Here is a 19,108-nt window from a genome sequence, read left to right as displayed (position 1 = left end):
GCCTAGGGTATCAAACTGGTTAGGGCCGGCTCTGGTTGCGTGCGTAGTTGCAAAATATCAACCATTTGCGTGAATAGTGGCATTACGTCCGACTCAGAAACAGGCCCCAGGTATGTGTATGTTACTGCAATCAACAAAGTCCATAGTACACAAACACCAGATAATTTGACCTGACATTTCTTTTAGCTCTGTTTATTACTTTGCTCAAACATAGGTGTTCTTTACATTTTCCTCAATGGCTAACGGAAATGGGGAAGTATTCATTACAAACCAGTATTTGTACAAACAGTCAGTCTCCTTTTGACATCTGAAACTTCAATTTCTCCTTTTTCTCCTCACTGTTGCTTCTCCTCATCATCTGCCTTGTACCTGACAGAGCTGGACAGACTAGTAACTAAGGGGTAAATTTACTATGATTTGTGTTGGTCCCGATTTGATCCGTTTTTAAACACAGATAGGATCAATCAAAAATCGGGAATTTACCAAGCTCCCGTGTTGGTCAGGATAGTGTCAGGGCTCTGCCGGGGATCAGCGCGGCCTTACCTCCTCGCCGGATTCCTTTGATCTCCCGGGCGGTCGGGCAGCTGGCGCGGCGGCTGAGAGGATGCTGAGCATTCTCCCCGTGCGTAGGGGACTGCGGGCGGTCCGGTGTCTGGACTCGGGGTTCCCGGCATGGGCGCCGCCATGTCAGTCTGCCCATGTGACTGTACTTCTGGCCTGGGATAGGTGAGCGTCAGTTGATCGCTGTGCACCTATCAAAGGGTTCTGTGGGGTATATAGCCTGCTTCCACCTTTCTGCAAACTGCCTGAACAACGGTTGTCTCCTAGTCCCTAGTTGAGTTCCGGTCCAGGTTCCTGGCGTTCTATTCCTCTACAGTGTGTTCCATCTCTGCCTGTGTGCCAAGACGTTACTGTGATCCCTGTGCAACAGTGATTTACCATCTGCCTGTGTGCTAAACGTGTCTCTAGTGAACTTCTTGCAACAGTGTATTACCATCTGCCTGTGTGCTAAACGTGTCTCTAGTGAACCTTGTGCAACAGTGAATTACCATCTGCCTGTGTGCTAAAACGTGTCTGTAGTGAACCTTGTGCAACAGTGAATTACCATCTGCCTGTGTGCTAAACGTGTCTCTAGTGAACTTCATGCAACAGTGTATTACCATCTGCCTGTGTGCTAAACAAGTCTCTAGTGAACCAGGTGCAACAGTTAATTACCATCTGCCTGTGTGCTAAACGAGCCTCTAGTGAACTTCATACAACAGTGAATTATCATATCTGCCTGTGTGTTAAACGTGTCACTAGTGAACTTTGTGCTACAGTATTGCCAGACTTCTTTACGTTGTTTGTGGATCACTCCACAGTGCCTTAAACCTTAGGCATCTCTTATTAGGGCCACGGTTATTTGTGTCTCCAATTCCCACTGAGCTCGGGTACCTGGTCAAAGGACCGCGACCTGCTCACAGGGTGCAGCTAAGCCCAAATCCCGATTGGAGGGGTCACTGGCGAACACCATCCTGTGGGTTAGACTCCGCACCATTGCCCAGGTCTCGTCAACACTCGAGAGCTGTGGATGAGGAGAACATATATCCAGGCCCCTCGCCTTTGTTTCCTCCTGCAACCCGGACCCAGAGTTTCCACTCCCCCAGCGCCAAGCGTGACAGATAGTGTTGAAGGGGACAGAACAGCTGGCAGCAGGTGCAAAAATAGAGAAACTATTGTATTTTACAGTGGAACTACAGGTCCCAGCATGCCTGTCCTTTGGCATTTGTGGAACTACAAGTGCCAACAGATGGCCGGCACCCGTACCTCCCATGTAAAATAAATAGTTAAAAAACCACAACACTCACACACCGTGTCAAGTACAACTTTATTACATACAACTACCTACCTCACTCGCACATACTTACCTGCTGCCAGCTGTTCTGTCCCCTTCTCCAGTAGAATTCCAATGGGAGTACCTGGAAAAAAATCCTATGCTCACCTCTATCCTCGCTCCGGTCTCCGTAGCATCCACGACACTTTGCAAAAAAAACAAAAATGAATACCCGTTAAAAGCCGGACAAGTATAGGTATGTGTTACCACACGGTCTGCCAGCCAATCAGAGGCTTCTTTACATGTAGCGGCCGCTCATTGGCTGTGACCCACGTTTGTCCCAGCATTCTGTGCGCCATGATGCCAACTATATCCTTTTTTATTTCTTGTCCATTAAAAGTTATGTTTTAATTCAACATATTGTTGCAACTAAGACATAAAATGCATTTTGGTCTAGAAAGTTATTGGACCTGCTGTTTTGTTTAGTATATTGCTATTTTTTTTTTAACTCTTGGGCTGCACAACTACCATAACGCTAATGTGATATTATTGTGAGTGCAACTGATCTAATCTAACACAATATTGATAGTTTTTACTGTAAATTTCAATTTTGTTTCATCCTGTTCCGAAATTACATCTTTTGTGTATTATAAATTTTATATGTCTCAGGTTGCAAACCGCTTGTCTGAGTTCCGTGATTTAGCTAAGGAAGTTGTCAGGAGTGCTACTCGAACAGCTTTGTTGGAAGCTGACTTTACACCGGACGACTACCTGGATGATTCAGAGAACCCAGGTGAACTAATATTACAAGTACTTGTATTTGTGTCTTTCATTTTTTTTTTCATTATAATGTGACTAGTTGTATGTTGCCTTTAACGCTATAGTTCTCACTCAGTCACACCCATTGTGATTGTTTTTGCATGTGGTTTGTTTTGTGTGAGTTTTATTCTCTGTCGCTCACTATCATTCCTGCTGCTTTCTCTCTCTCACTCATTCTTTCCTGGACCACCTCTCTTTTTCTCTCTCCTGGGGCTGCCTCTCTCACTCTCCCTTCAACCACCTCTAATTCTTTCCACTGCTCTGCCGCCCTTTCTCTCTCCATATGCTGCCTTTCAATCCTGTTGGGGAGAGAGAAAGGCGGTATTATCGCTGATACCGCTTCTCCCCATGTATTATTGGGGAGCTGGGTGGTAAATGACAGGGGCACTAAGATAGCAGTGCCGATAAGCTGGGCAATGCATGAACCGTCAGTTCGGCTGACCATTCAGACCTCTGCAGCTTTCCATATCGACAGCTGCAGCTGGCGTTGCCCTACCACTACAGCAGGGACAGCACTGCCCCCCGGAGGGAGGCGTTTTCACTCTCCCACTCCTGCAGATGAGATGTTTATACATCTCATCGTTAGTGCTGCCTGCTTTGCCTCGGTAAAGAGGTGAAGCAGGAAGAATTATAGCAGCACGATATCTGCCGCTAATATACATCTCCTCCTCTCTCCTTTTTTCCTCTCTTTCTCACTCTTATCCTGTATTGTCATATTCCCGGCGTACCTAACATTATGGGGTTCACATCCGAGGCGCAGGGAACCCCAAAAGAGTCTAGCCAAGGACCATTCCCAGGGCATCACACGAAAAAGGGAAAAAAGGTGATAGTGAAGTGTAAAGTATAGATGTGTAAAGATAAATCAATAAGTGTTAATATAATGAGAAAATAATAGACAAATATAAAAGTAATGAAAAAATATCTATGTTAATTAAGTGGTGATGCCCTGCCCTTTACAAGCACCTGTGCAATGTCATTAAGCTTTTTGTTTGAGATATTGCTCAACCCTACAATTATACTGTATTATACTTGAATGCTGTATTGTAATGTTTTGAGAATACACTTTTTTATTTTTGCAAATCATCTGTTTGCAGCATCTGTTATTCCTAACATGGTATGTTATATAGGGTTTGTTATGAAATACCAACAGTTGGGATCCCAGCGGTCAAAATCCCGACCCTGGGAACCCAACAGGGTTGACATACAACACATTTTAGTCTGTTTGCTAACCCTCCCCTCTCCCTACTCTAACCCCCCCACTTGTGCCTGAACCTAACCCTCCCCCCTTAGTGCCAAACCCTAACACTCCCCTTAGTGCCTAACCTTATCCCCTAAACCTAACCCAGCCCCGCTACTTACCCTCGGCACCCTGTCGGTTGGGATGCCGGCGCCGGTAATATAACGCATTCCGCTTTATATATATATATATATATATATATATATATCATCCCTTTAATTCCCTGGTCATATTATGCCACATTGTAGATGTAGAGATTCAGATTATGTCACATTTTAGTGCCCCTGAACATTATAACATCCACTATACACACCACTCACTTCAAATTAAATGTCACTAGATAATGTCTTACCTAGTGCTCTATCCATATTGGCAGCTTTTGAATCACTCATGGCAGCCTGATGCCTGCAGGGCCTTCAGTGCTGAGAATATTTAAGTTTACAAAGAGTGTAAAGACGGGAGGGGGATGGGGACCATACGGCTTCTATCTGAGGGGGGATACTTCCTAAGTAAATTCCACCTTTCTATGACAGAAAAGTCCTAATCTTGGAGATCTGACACGGTCACATCCATTGAGACCGTGCACTCCCGCTGCCTCCCTGCCATTTAAAATAATCAGTTGTGCTGAAGTTGTGTTATGTAGCATCCTGTGACTGCCGATATCACTGACAATTTTGCGCCCCAGAATGCCATGGCAGATGGCATTCTGGAGCGCATTCGCCTACCCAGTGTCGGACTGGGGCATTGTAGGTACACCAGGGAATGCATTGGTAGGGGTCCAAGCTTAAGGCATGTGGCCAGCCATCAGAGAGGGTTTGGCCAGCCACAGAGGGAATTTGTCAACCATTAGAAAGGACAGGGCCCCTTTAGAAAGGAGGTGACAGGGGTCTGTCAGGACCACTGGACCATCCACTTTATTTGGCAGGAGGGCTAATCTTGGTCCTTGAGCCTATTACACCAATTTACACACCCATAAAGGAGGGGGTGGGTCCCTCATATAGTGGGGCCCACTGGGAATATCCTCTGTACACCTGTGGGCCAGTCCAACCCTGCGCCCGCCAGTAAAAGTTAAAATCCAGTGCAAAGAGGGGAACTGAAATTCCCCTCTGAGCACTATTAGTTGATTTCTGCACTCTGAATGCAAAGATGATCAGTTTTCCCCTGACCCACTCTGCTAGACTCTGCAGGAGGCGGGTGTGGGTAAGTGACCTGGGAGAGTGGTGCATCCATAGCCATAGAGGGATTAATAGATACAAGGGGGTAGGGGTGGGGATGGGGGTTAATGCCACAAGGTAGTTATTGCCACTGGGGGGAGGGGGTTACTATTATTACCTAAGATTTTGCCACTGGGGGGAGAGATGGAGGGGGAACTTCTACAGACACTAAGTTGGCCTCGGGGCAAAACCACTGGGGAATCTATTACTATTGGATGGACTGGGGGGTTAAAGCCACTGGGGGAACTATTGTTACTTGGGAATCTGTTGCCACTGGGGGATCAGGGATAATGTTTCAATGGGGACCAAAAGATACTGGAATTTGTGGGGGGTGGACTATAACCTCCTAGTTTTGTTTTTTTTCACTAGAACATTTAAATATACTTAAAAAAAAAATGTTTATGTACATTTTGTTTTCATTGTCAGTTAAGTGGTTAACATGTTCTGTATGCTATCTATGCTAAAATTGGTTTCTATATTGTGTATTCTTCAAGACCTAATGAATATGAAACAAGGACCTGCAGTGTCTGATGTGCTGATTCTTTCTCATTTTGATGGAAATTTTTTTGGAGAATCCTCTGATAAAATGACTTACACAGAACAGGCCAACAAGAGGTCACACTGCAGGCGGCTCACATGGTCAGTAAACACATCTTTACATAAACACCTATAAGCTATTTTATTTTACATCAGTTGTTTTGAACATATCCACTGGTAGAGCATATGTGATAAATGAGAAGAGACTAATGGTCAATCGACACCAATTAAGGATTCGCTCTCTATGCATTAATGCACACTGTGACCAATCTTTGGAGGGGAAATCATCTAGTGGTATATCTTAAGGATCACTTTAAACTCATCTTCTTTTTTTTTTTTAAATCGGTTTTGTTAATTACATTTTTTGTTATGCATGATATACAAAATCATCACCAGTAGTGCTACCATACATCTAGCAGAAATTACTTGGGGGTCAATTCATTATGAGGGGCCATGTGGCCCCTTATAAGTAAGTATAGAACTAGCTGCAAGTAGTAGTGGTGGATACTAAAACCCCGTAACATCTGTCTCCACGTTCTCTATCACACTACTTCTGTAGCAGTGAAAATTAGCACTGCAGAGTCTGACTCAGTAGTGCTAGTGCACATGCATGAACCTGGGGTTATGTATGCGCACAAAGACCCCAACGTCCGATGAAAGGAGCCGTATAGGGGCAGATAGATCCAAACTGATTCCTCTTTGCAACCCCGGACCTCCTTCCCATAGGAAGAAGCGGGGTCTGGGAATTTGAGCTTGATGAATTTTGGTCCCCATACTATTGTATGTGGACAGCGGGCCAGGGACTGCTTCAGCAAGTATCACAGTTGCTGAAGGAGGTCTGACCTGCCTTAACTGTGCGTATGGGTCCGATGTTACCGATTATTTCGCTATGTTGCCAAAGTATATGGATGTGAGTAAGGGAAAGTGAGCGTCCTTATATTAGGCTGCGATCACAATGCGAATGCAATTATTTGCATATCACGGCTGATATTAGCAACTGCGTTGCGTGCATATTAGCAGAATAGCGATCCTTGCTGAATCAGGCCCCAGATTGGAACTGAAAGGTAAGCAGGAGATATCCGTGATATGTCCTGCGTTACCTTTATAATGAATGGCTTTGATACTTAATTTCTACAAAAGTAGGTGAAAATGTTTATTATCACCTACTTTGTAAAAATGAAGGGCTAATGAATAGATCCCTTGATTGCATAGGGTTCCATTATATACAATAGAAAGGTCTGTCTGAGGGCCTGATTCAGAGCCGCTCGCTATTTGCAGTTGTTCGTTTAAAAAAAGGGGTGGCTATTCAAATGAACCGTTCGCACTTTGCAGTCTGTTCACGCCTCTAAGTCTGAGCGAGCAAAACTTGCGGTTGAAATTTGGAAAAATACGCCCCCTGGCCGCTCGCATCCTACGTCATGTCCGCTATTTATTAGATTAATCGAGTACATCGAACAGCGTATGAACTGCTCGCTATTCTTGTGGTTGGTTTTTTCAACTGCTATTTTGCGAGTAGTTCCGACTAAAAAAAAAACCAAGTGACGTGGTCGCTGACGCTGCTGTATTAATTATGCACACCCATAAAACGCCCGTTTTGACCTTTAAGCACGCCTGCGTTCTGAATTCCACTCCCCGTTTTCAAGCACCTTCCCCTGTTACCACCCACATACGCCTCCTCCTGTCACTCAAAATAGCAGACATTCGCTATTTTGCGAACAAACGATTTTCGGCCGCACTGACTGGTTCGCGCATGCGTATTACAATCCGTACGCATGCACAGTTGTGCGAACATCGCTCAGTGCGAACGAGCGGCCGCTTACGAGCGGCTCTGAATCAGGCCCTGAGTTAGAAGGAAAGAACACAAATAACTATATTTCACAAGAGCAATGTTCCATGAATCGAAAAAGCTCAGAGTTTATATAAGAAGTCTATTGATGACAAGCAGCCGGTGAGCAGAGACATTTGGTTAGCTTGAAGATCTCTAGTAGAGCATCAGTAGGAGTATAATTGGAGAGAAAGGTGCAAAACAGTAAAAATGTGGACACACACACAATGCCATTTTCTCCAGGTTATTGCCACAGTAATGCAGATTCTGCTACAGACAAATAAAAAAAAAATGTTATGAGTTATTATCGGGCATGGAAAGGGCAAATAAAGATTCTTCAAATTCCTGCCTATTATCGACGCCCCCTTTTTTAAATGTAAAATGATTTTATTTTCTCCTAAAATAATGCTTAATAGATTGTATGGCAAGTTACATGAAGGGTTTGGGCACCTGAAATGAGTGAGTGTGGTAGAAAATGTGTAATAAGTCATGTTGGTTGGTGTTTATCTTTGAAATATGTGCTAGTTGTCCTCACTGCTGGCCATACATGGGCTGGTCCTACAGCAGTGATATTGCAAAAGATATTGACATTCATGTAATCATTTTAAGCCCACAAGTAAAGTGGATAAGGATAATGCGGTAAGGGTTGAAAGGAGGAGGAAAGTAAAAACTTTATTTTACTAAAAATATTTGCATACTGTAGTTGTTGATTTCAGGATCATTTTGAGTCCTATCAACAGTGAGCTTTAACAAAAATGTTTTTTTTTTTTCCTTTTACAAAGCTTTATTCGATTAGCTGATTACCTGATAGTGAACACCATGCATATCCTGGCAGTGAACTCAGTTTCATCTTTGTTGAACTACCTGTTGGAAAAGATGAAGGCTACTCCTTCTGATGCAGTGATACAGGCTTGGAATACTGAAGTAAAGCAAGAAGCAAAAGGCAAAAAGGTAAAGTCATTTAATGGCAATATTTTGGAAAAAGTGCAACCTTATGGTTTGAACTTTTTGTATACGTATACATTTTACATGGCTAAGACTGGACTGATCATCTTCCCACCCTCCCAAATCCCCTCACCTCTCTTGATGTCACTAACAACAAACAGACAATCCATCTCTCACCAAAGCTTTAAACAGGCTCTCAAAACCCACTTCTTTATTAAAGCCTTCTAGCTCTCGTCCTAACCCACCACTGGGGGCTCCTTGCTCACTGTCTCTCTTCTCTGTTCACCCTCTGTCTGTCTGCCCCTCCCCTTTAGATTGTGAGCTCTCACAAGCAGGGCCCTCTTCCCTCATATGCTTTCCCCTCACTTACTTATACCATCATCTCTTTGGGTTCAGCAGCAGGCGCTACTTCTGTGGGTATGACTGCTTATGAAACATATCCCATATTCTGCAATGGTTTGTTCAGTAAGTCTTTACTATTATTTTCTCTTATTCTTTTGTTTCAACTGTTTCTGCTTACGTACATTGTAATGCACCGCACATGCTCCGTAACCAAGTGTATGCAGGTGATTCACAGTCATATGTATTTCAACGGGACATTCTAAATTGGGTGTAGGGATATCATTTACATCAAGTATAGACTGGTGCAAGTCCGGACTGCAATAGCAAACCAAGCGTAAGGATAGGGAAGGATAGACCACAAAGATGCAAGGAACTCTTCCTTGAGTGAATATATGTATTTACTTTCATGCATGCAAAACTGGAGCATCTACAGACATTTACATCAACTCCATAGAAGGTCCATAGTATGGTTATATATTTCATCTGGGACAAATTCTGCTCACTTTGACTAAATTTCCCATACTGCCGTTAGTCATGATGCCGAAGTAAAGTAAAACATTTAGATTGAGAAGTTAAAAGTAATATATATATATATATATATGGAGAATGTAATATCCTGCAAGTTGCAGACAGCCGTAAGATTTTGGCTATTTAGAAAGCAGCAATAATATGGCAAAACAAGCCTGGCTAAATAGTAGAAATCTCGCAGCTGTCTGTACTTTGTAGGCTATTACATTTACACCTACACGTTCTCTGTAACTAGGTCCTTTAAATAATTGTACAGTTACCTATTTTTTTTATATATAGTACTGTGCAAAAGTTTTAGGCAGATGTAGAAAAAATGCTGCAAATTAAGAATGCTTTCAAAAATAGAAGTGTTAATAGTTTTATCAGTTAACCAAATGCAAAGTGAATGAACAGAAGAAAAATCTAAATCAAATCAATATTTGGTGTGACCACCCTTTGCCTTCAAAACAGCATCAGTTCTTCAATTCTTCTAGGTACACTTGCACACAGTTTTTGGAGGAACTTGGCAAGGAGGTTGTTCCAAACATCTTGGAGAACCATCCACAGTTCTTCTGTGGATGTAGGCTTGCTCAAATCCTTCTATTTCTTCATGTAATCCCAGACAGACTCGATGATGTTGAGATCAGGGCTCTGTGGGGGCCATATCTTCACTTCCAGGACTCCTTTTTCTTCTTTACACTGAAGATAGTTCCTAATGACATTGGCTGTATGTTTGGGGTCATTGTCCTGCTGCAGAATAAATTTGGAGCCAATCAGATGCCTCCTTGATGGTATTTCAGGATGGATTGAGGACACCATTAATCCTGACCAAATACCTAACTCCATGCTGAAATGCACAGTACTGTACTTCATTATTAAAATATGGGAATTAAAAATTGCACATTTCAAATCAGTGTACATTTAACATAATTTACAGTTAAATATATCACAATATGGCAAGTCCCCCTGCAAGTTGATTGGGATGGCCATAATTTTTAGGGACTTAACTTGAGCCCATTGTGAGCCAACACCTAAGTATTATAATAATTGTTACATGTAGGAAAATACAGGTTAATTCCTATTCTGTATTTCTGAGAGTGTTCGGATGCACAGGCAATGCGGGTGGCAAGGGCTTATTTCACAGGTTGGTAATCTATGGCTCTTCAGCTCCAGCAAATATAGGTTATATTACAGAGTCTGTTGGGTAGGCTATTCATTTACTAATTCAAGGAAATATGACTCACCAGAAAAATGTTTTCTAATATGACTATACTTTACTTTTTAATTACAAAATTTACCTATATGGAAGTTTTTTGCATTCTCTTTGGAAAGCTGCCCAAACCTTCCTGTGGCTGTAGCAACACAGTCTGGACTGGGATATTAATGAAGACATCTTGAAGGGAGAGAACAGTTTAATTCCATTAAAAGAAGAACATAGATGCTACACTATTAAATGCTAAGCAGTGTTACCTTTGCCAAATTGAGATCACTATAATGTGATTGGCACTGAATACTTTATAGTATATTGAACAAGCTAAAATTAAGGGGTCTATTTACTAAGCAGTGTTATGAGACAGAGTGAAAAGTGATAAGTCTGTGTTAAGGTGCCAGCCAATCAGCTCCCAACTGTCATTTTTCAAACACAGCCTGTGAGATGGCAGTTGGGAGCTGATTGACTGGCACCTTATCACAGACTTATCACTTTTCACTCTGTCTCATAACACTGCTTAGTAAATAGACCCCTAAGAGGGGTATTCAATATGAAACGTTAACTTCACTGTCGAAGTTAACATTTCATATCGGAGGTTTTTTCTGCGTTAAAGTATGGTGCGCGCTCCCGCTTATCCCCGTATTCAATATAAAATTAACGAAAACAGGAAACTCCGAAGTTGGATTTGCGTAAAGTTACGAATTTTTCCTTAAAAAAATTGTATGACCCCCCTAAAGTAGTAAAAACATGGGGGATCACTATGGGTACCCCCGTTTTAGCCTTTAGTTGAAAGTCGGGGATTTAAATAGCCGAAGCAGGTGTTTTTTTCCCAACATTGAAGAAGTTATGCAGAAGAGCACTTAGGTTATTTTTTTCGTTTTTTTAAGTGGTCCCATCAAATTTGGGGTACATGAAAATGGGTACTAGCATATTTTTAAGTCCCTAAAGTCAGTTTTTAAAAATTCTGCATTTGTGCACCTGCCGCTATAATTATATTCTAGAAAACACCTGCTGCATACTTGCAGAATAGCCCTGAACCTATTTCCCTATTGTTTAACAATTTTTTCCCATTTTTTTGCACCCCAATTTTTTAATACATTTTTTGGGGTGTCCCTATTTTTTTTTTAAACTTTTTTTGACACAGTTCTTTTTTAAATGTCAATCTAATTTTTTTAAGCCTGCACCCCTAAACCCCAATTCTGCACTTTTTTTCGACACCTATTCAATGGTGAAAAGTTATCACCGTTTTTTATCAAAGACTTTTCAAAACTGCGATAAGCCTTTGAAATTTAATACGGTGTAAAACTAAAACCAGTGATATTAACGCAAAAAAGTTAAAAAGTGCGATATTAACGCAAAAAACGATGTTATCGCACCCATATTGAATACCCCTGTAAGAGTCATATAACTGTTATATTTCAGCTCTACAAATGACAGCTCTCGCTAAAAACAATGTAAAGCTTAAATTGTCATAACTTTAAGTGGCATTATATCAATATATTTACTATACAGTATTAAGTAAATAAAAAAAAATCTGAATAGCTTTCTCTGAATAGCTTTCTCTCTGATTTTCATATGTTTTCTGATTTAGGGAATTATGGGTTTAATTGTGAGCAAGCTATTTTCTGCACTTGTATATACCACAGCTCACACATCCATTTCCTTAAATTGCAAAAATACAGTTCACTTTTTCAAGCAAAGTCAGTAAAGGTGCCCATACATCAGCGACTGTTTGTCCACGATCCGGCGACGCGATGGGAAATGGTGGCGTTTCTGGGTTGGAAACGCCGACCTCCCACCATCGAAGTTCTGCGATCCGATTGCGGACATTTGCCATGTTAAATGTCCCCGATTTGACGATTGCGGTCATTTTTTGATCGTGATCGTCAAATCACCGAAATCCAACATGTTGGATTTCTGCGATCCTGCGATGCGGGTTGCAGCATCGCGGGAACGCGGCAATCCATCACAGGTGGATGGGGCCCATAACTCATATAATCCTAGTGAGCTCTCTTTTTAGTCTCAGTTTCTAGAAGTCATAACACACCCCTGGAATGTCTCTAGAACAGTGTTGGCTAACCTTGACACTCCAGCTGTTATGGAACTACATAACCCAGCATGCACTGCTACAGTTTTGCTATTAGGGTATGCTAAAACTGTGGCAGGGCATGCTGGGATATATAGTTCCACAACAGCTGGAGTGTCAAGGTTAGCCAACACTGCTCTAGAATATTCAGTCTGTGCTGAGGAAAGAGGCCTGCCCAGGGTGCAGTCATGGCAGAGAGCTCCAAGGACAGTGGCCAGCTTGTTGTTCTTATTCTCAGTATTGAAATGAGGGACTTCACAGTGATGTCTTTTTTTAGAATAAAAACACCCAATACACAGCTAACAAATTAATGTAGCATAAAAAAATAGATTTGTTTCACTGCTTTCACTTTTATGGTAATTCTATCCATTTAATGACATGTTTATTTGAATAGGCTGCAGTAGTGGCCCCACTGTCCGGTGCTCCTGCAGAAGAAGACCCTGTGCCAGTGTTCCTCACAGAGATAGTTCTTGATACTCAGTCACTATATTTTGAACCTTCACTGGACAATTTTCAGGTTTGTTTCAATTTCTGTTAACAAAACAAATTCACAATGTTATATTGTTCATGTCTTAAGTAGTGCGCTGATTACCTTTACATTATATTACAGCAATCATTTCCAAGCAATGTCTTTTACATAATTGTGTCACAGTGTTAAATTGGATGTGTCACAAGAAGTTATAATCATAAGTGGAATTAATAAATAAAATAAAACAACAGTTAATTATATACAAGTGGAATGATATGTAAAATACAATTTAACTGAATAGTAATGGAAATAGCTAACATTATTAGTGGTTTCTAATATATTTATGATTTCAGTTGTATATATGTAAATATTTTCACACATCAAGAATACATTGTACACTAAAGGCACACATCCACTAGCAGACATAGAAACGACTGCACGATTACGACATTATAATCGTGCAGTCGTTTCTCAGTCTGTGCTGTGCTTACACTGAACGAGCAGTCGGTCAGTGTAGGCTCATCAATCATCTCCTAATATGCTCAACCTGACATTATTGTCAGGTTGACCAGCATGTTCGGGCGATGATTGATGTCGGAAACGACCAGCGGGAGCGCGCATCGCAGGTCATTTCGACAATAATGTGCGCAATTTGTGCCCGATTACTGAGCGATTGCACGATTACGATGTCGTAATCGTGCAATCACTCAGTAATGTCGAGTAGTGGATATGCGGCATAAGTTTATGAGCAGACATAGCACAAAATGTAAGAGATAGAAACTAGTGCATTATAACAACCTATCTGCTGTCAGAAAATAACTGTCATTCAGTGACATAGGGTCATATCCTATTAGCCGCGATAAGCCGCTTTTTTGTCGCAAAACAGCTTATTGTGCAAAAAAATACTTATCGGGAAATCCTATTTGATGCAGTTTTCTCATTTGTGAATTTTTCATAGCATAAAAGTCCCAAACAGTTTTCAATACCTCCTGAGCAGGTGATAAGTTGTGCAAAACCCCTATGTTAAGGTAAAAATGTCGGGACTTGATCCAGGACACCCTGGACACCCCACTTAATGACTAATTTGGCAAAATTATTTTTTAATTAGCTTAATTGAGCCAAGAAAAAAATTTAATTTTTGGGGTGAAGTGCTGGAAAGTGGGTTTAAAGTAGTGGGACAGGTATTTTGGGGGCTGTATGGATGTGCCAGGTGTTTTAAACATAGCAGGTGCAAGTGACAGGTGTGTTTGAACATTTTTTAAAATTGCCCTAAAATTACTTAAACATAACCACCCATTTTTATGTACCCCTAATTTAACTGCAACTTTTATTGGCCCAAATATATTGTTTTCTATCATTTTTTCACTGTTAAGACCCCTACACACTAGATGATATCTTGAACGATTTGGCGGATATCCATGCATCGGAACGACAAATCGTTCATATTGTCCAGTGTGTACGCACGCTGCTGATGTGCGCTCCAGCAGGTCATCTGACGCATCCTCAGATCTTTTGTACATGCAGAATGATCTGAGGATGTCTCTAGCGATGCTATGCTGCCAAATACAACATGGCCCACGCTACCCCACCCCGCTGTCGCTCCATCGCTGCCGGCATTGACAATTGTGTATGCACTTGCCGATGCTGGCACACCTGCCGGTTCCCGTCACTCACAAGATTGTGCTGGGTACACATCGTCTAATGTATACCTAGTTTTAGAGAAAAATTAATATAACAGCCATTTGACACAATTTAAGAACCCCAAACCCTTTGATCGTGGCCACTAACTGTCATTTATAATGTTTTCTCCTGTGCTTTTCGTCTATCAACCCTGCAATTTATCGCACAAATGCACTTTTGCCGCTTTTGAAATAGGATTGCCCGATAAGTGGGAGTGTGCATGCATACGAAAAGTGACATATTCGAGCAAATGGTGCGATACGTTTTCTAATAGGATATGGCCTAAAGTCTACAAAAATGTGTACAATTATAATATTATAAAAGTTAGCACCTTTGGGTTAAAGTACAGGTACTGTATGTAGGGCAATGCAAATCTGTAGCTGTTTGTGGTTTTCCCATTCTGCACATGGTTTCCAGATAAAAAAATCCAGCCCTAGCTCTTCCCATTTTAAATCTGACTTTTTCCAGTTGCTTCCAAATTATCTTTATTTGATCCTCATTCAAGTCTTAAACAACTCCCAAAAGAAAAGGGTTATTGGACAGTCTTACTTTGCAAATACCATAATTTTAAGTTTAACATTAAACTGGTTATGATCAATGCCTTTTGTTCATTAAATAGCTCTGGAATACATAATAAATGAGGAATGCCAGCTTTGCACTATGACCAGTGCAATCTAATTCATGTCTTCATATTGTTCCGGCAATATAAGTATGCAGGCAAGCTCATGATTGTTGCTAGATAGTTATGCATGAGGAATTCTGGTATCTGCCCTGACCCTTCAATCATCCACAGCAAAAAAATGCTCCTTTGCGAAATATGTCATCTTGCCATGATTATCTACAGTATACAAATCTATGCACAGAGACATAAGCCAGAAACACCAGAGCCCAAAGCATGTTGTGACATTACAAAAGGGAAACAGTGGTTACTGTTGCTACAGTGCACTATTTATTTATTTGGGTAAATGTCACCTACACTCAACTAGACAAATACTTATTTCATGTATTAAAGGCATAATTTATTTTATTTGCGAATGACAGTTGCATTTTGAACAAAGTATAGTTGAAACATACAAATATACATAGTGTAGTTCAAACATACAACCAGATTGATTGTAAATATATATATTTAGTCATTAGAGAATATAGTGTGTGATATGTGACGTTCATTGTGTATATCTTATTTTCAACACAACATTATTATTTTTTTAGGATAGAATTGTCGAAGTCGTTGATCAGTTTCAAGAAACTGTTTTGTCATTGGCCAATCTTGTCCCAGACTCATACTTTAATGCCTTTACTCAGCCCATTATTAACAATAAGTTGGAGGAGAAGACTTGTGGAGAAGGCCCAAGTCTAAGTACTATGTTTGAGGATGACATGCATTTGCAGTCTCTAGTTAATCAAATTAAGGTAAGTTTTTTTTTCTTGAAATATATCTCACAGTTTTACTACTAGGCAAACGTTTATCCTGACACAAAGCAGGGCCGAAACTAGGATATCTGTCACCCGGTGCAAGGCAGCAATTTTGCGCCCCCTCCCTTCCCGTACCTGGATTTTGTCCTTGCTCCTCCATAAGGCAGTGCACTAGTCAAACGTCCCTAGTATAGTGACTTACATTATTCCACACACCATAATGCCCATTACACATTATGCCACACACTGTAATGCCTACTACCAAAGTGCCACTTACATATTTGCACGACACCATTTTATGCCCCACAGTAAGGCTTCTAATTACTTTAAAATTACCTGCTCATTGTCAGGGGTTTCATGCTCATTGCCAGGGAGTTTCATGCTCGTTGCTATGGGGTTTATGCTCGTTGCCAGGGGGTTTCACGGGAGAAGATGCAGCTTTCAACATCTTCTCTCCGCACTTGCGCTGGCCTAACAAACACTAGAGATCCAGTAGGACCTCTAGTGTCTGTCTCCTCCTTGATGACTGGCCGTCCGCATGGAGTCTGCTGAAAATTGCCATGCAAAAATGGCCGCCGCCAAGGAGGAGACACACTAGAGGTCCAGTAAGGACCTCAAGCATCTGTTTCCTCCATGGAGGCGGCCATTTTTGGATGGCCGTTTTCTGAATCTGCAGCCCCCAAACCACCATGAGTCAGCCCTTTTTCACCCCCTCCATTCCGGCACTCGGTGCACGTGCACCTCTAGCCCCCCCTAGTTGCGGCCCTGCACAAAGGAAGTTAATTTAAAGGTCTAAAATTATACAAAAAAAGATACTACTATAGAGCTTACTATCTACCTACAATAAGGGACATTTAGAAATGGAGGAATTTGTGTTCATACATTCATAATAGAAAGATGTGCATAAACAAAAAGCATGTCTATGAGCATATGTTCTGTTCATCACCATCCATATTTATTAGGCAGCACAGATTCCAAAAGATTCAACATGGCAACACGGTTTGGAAGAGCGATAGATGTGAGATATAAGGTGGAGAGCACCCTGCCCATGAGAGTTTATATTCTAGAGCAGGGACGGGGAACCTCAGGCCTGGGGGCCGTATAAGGCCCTCGGAGTCATTTGGTCTGGTCCTCTGAGCTTTTCTCTGCTAGCCTCATCTGGCTAGCAGGGTGCCTAGAATGGCACCCTGCCACCAGAATCTATGCAGCAGTGCCACCTGGAGCGTCCTTAGGACGCTTCACACCGCTGCCCTTACAGCTCCGGATGCTCAAGGCATTGCTGTAATCACAGGCGATTGTGGCCCGCCCCGTGTGACGTCACATGGAGGGAGCGTGGCCTGCAGTGGGCCCGCAAATAATGTTATATATATCAAAATGGCCCTCGGCAGGAAAAAGGTTCCCCACCCCTGTTCTAGAGGAAGGGGGAAATGAGAGACAGTAAGTGAGGCATGGAGTGCCATAGGTGGGGTTATGCTGTGGAGTATCTCAAGCAGACAGATTTAGCATTCTTATAAGACACAAAGGAAAGGAGAAATGGGTATGATGTAAGATAAGGCTGAGACAAGGTATTTGAGTATACAATTATAGCTGCACAAGGAAAGAACAGATCGGTAACATAAACTCATGATGCATGGAAGAACATGCAGTACTGTATATCCAGAGGTCAGCAGATGGAGTTTGTGCATGCACAGCAGGAGAACATGCCAGGGAACCAGGGGACATATAGGACAATGATAATAACACTGTGGTAGTTTAATGAAAAAAATACATAAGTTTGTCAATGTGAGAAATGGCAAGAAAACAATGGCAATTCAGACAAAACAATGCAAAAATGGAGGCGTGGAGCAGTATAGAGATACATGTGAGAGACTGAGGCAATTGAGTAGCATAGAAACAATGGAGAGACACAAATTAGATTAAGGTGTCAAGTAGATGTAAGCAGGCAAGTAGAGAGCGTTAGTAGAAAGCGAGGGATAGGAAAGATTTGGTGAAAGGGTACTTGAAGCAGAAAAAATAGACTAGGTCAATGGTTCCCAAACTTTTTTGAATCACGGCGCCCTATAGTATCAGCATTGTTTTCACGGCACCCTTAAGCCAAACGTTTGTTATTGAGAAATTCAGAAAAAAATATAGTATAGTAGTAAAGTGAAGTAAATTGTACTGACCTGTCATACTTAGGCTCAGTTATGTGGTGGGGGACAGGTTTAGCTTCTGTTTGTCCACATATTTACCTTACATTGACCATAAATAATTTAATTTGGTGCTAGACCACCAACCTGAGGCACCCCTGCAAGTGTCCCAAGGCACCCCAGGGTGCCGCTGCACACAGTTTGGGAACCACTGGACCAGGTTAAAGAGACTAGATAGCAACACATAAAGTGTTACCAAAGAAAAGATCAAGTAGGCAATAATGACTGGAGAAGGTGTAACAAGCAGCAGGTCAAGAGGTTTGATGATGAAGATCACAGGGGAACAGTAAGCCAGGGGATAAAGTTTGTGGTAGTGCAATTGGTCGAGATGTTAGGATAAAGTTCATGAGAGATCAGTAGGTACAGAGGTCAGAAGATAAAGTTCATTGGAAGCGCAGTACATACAAAGGATGGAGATGGAAGATATTACCAGTAGAACTGGGAGCTACACATTTCAGACACTAATGTGGGAGGGCCAAGGAACATCAGAATAATGCTGGAGGCTGCTAGGCTGCAGAAGTATACCGCAATAAGAATCTTTTAGAAGGAGGCACTGGTAGAGCCTAGGCCTATGTACCAGAGCTGTAGTCAAATGAAGGCCCAAATAGCATGAAATATACGAATCAGTAAGGTGGGTCAGCTGGTCTCTTTGACGGCCTGGGGAGTAATTAGACTCACCCAGGTATTTAGCGGTGGGTGACAACGCAGGGCCCAGGAGAGTCCTAGAGGAGGCCCAGTGTGTGAGCCGGGTACCAGTCCTGTGGGGGTTGTCATGGAAAGTGGGAGGTTAGACAGCAGCTTGTTTTATTTCTCTGGTGA

General features: G+C 41.9%; 1 protein-coding gene across 2 annotated transcripts in view; it reads left to right on the top strand.

Annotated features, from left to right (window-relative positions):
* DNAH6 (dynein axonemal heavy chain 6) overlaps window positions 1-19,108 on the top strand; it is a 342,820-nt gene that overhangs the window by 8,712 nt on the left and 315,000 nt on the right. For both annotated transcript variants that reach the window (XM_088481442.1, XM_088481443.1), the window contains exons 6-10: window positions 2,483-2,606; window positions 5,578-5,722; window positions 8,228-8,396; window positions 12,930-13,052; window positions 15,897-16,097. In XM_088481442.1, the coding sequence (XP_088337568.1) occupies window positions 2,483-2,606; window positions 5,578-5,722; window positions 8,228-8,396; window positions 12,930-13,052; window positions 15,897-16,097 (762 nt within the window). The remainder of the gene's footprint in view (window positions 1-2,482; window positions 2,607-5,577; window positions 5,723-8,227; window positions 8,397-12,929; window positions 13,053-15,896; window positions 16,098-19,108) is intronic.

This window comes from Taudactylus pleione, unplaced genomic scaffold (assembly GCF_031769625.1).
Source record: "Taudactylus pleione unplaced genomic scaffold, aTauple2 ptg000273l, whole genome shotgun sequence".
Classification (NCBI taxonomy): domain Eukaryota; kingdom Metazoa; phylum Chordata; class Amphibia; order Anura; family Myobatrachidae; genus Taudactylus; species Taudactylus pleione.
Note: the sequence above shows the minus strand (reverse complement) of the source record. Positions and strands in the feature narration are given on the sequence as shown.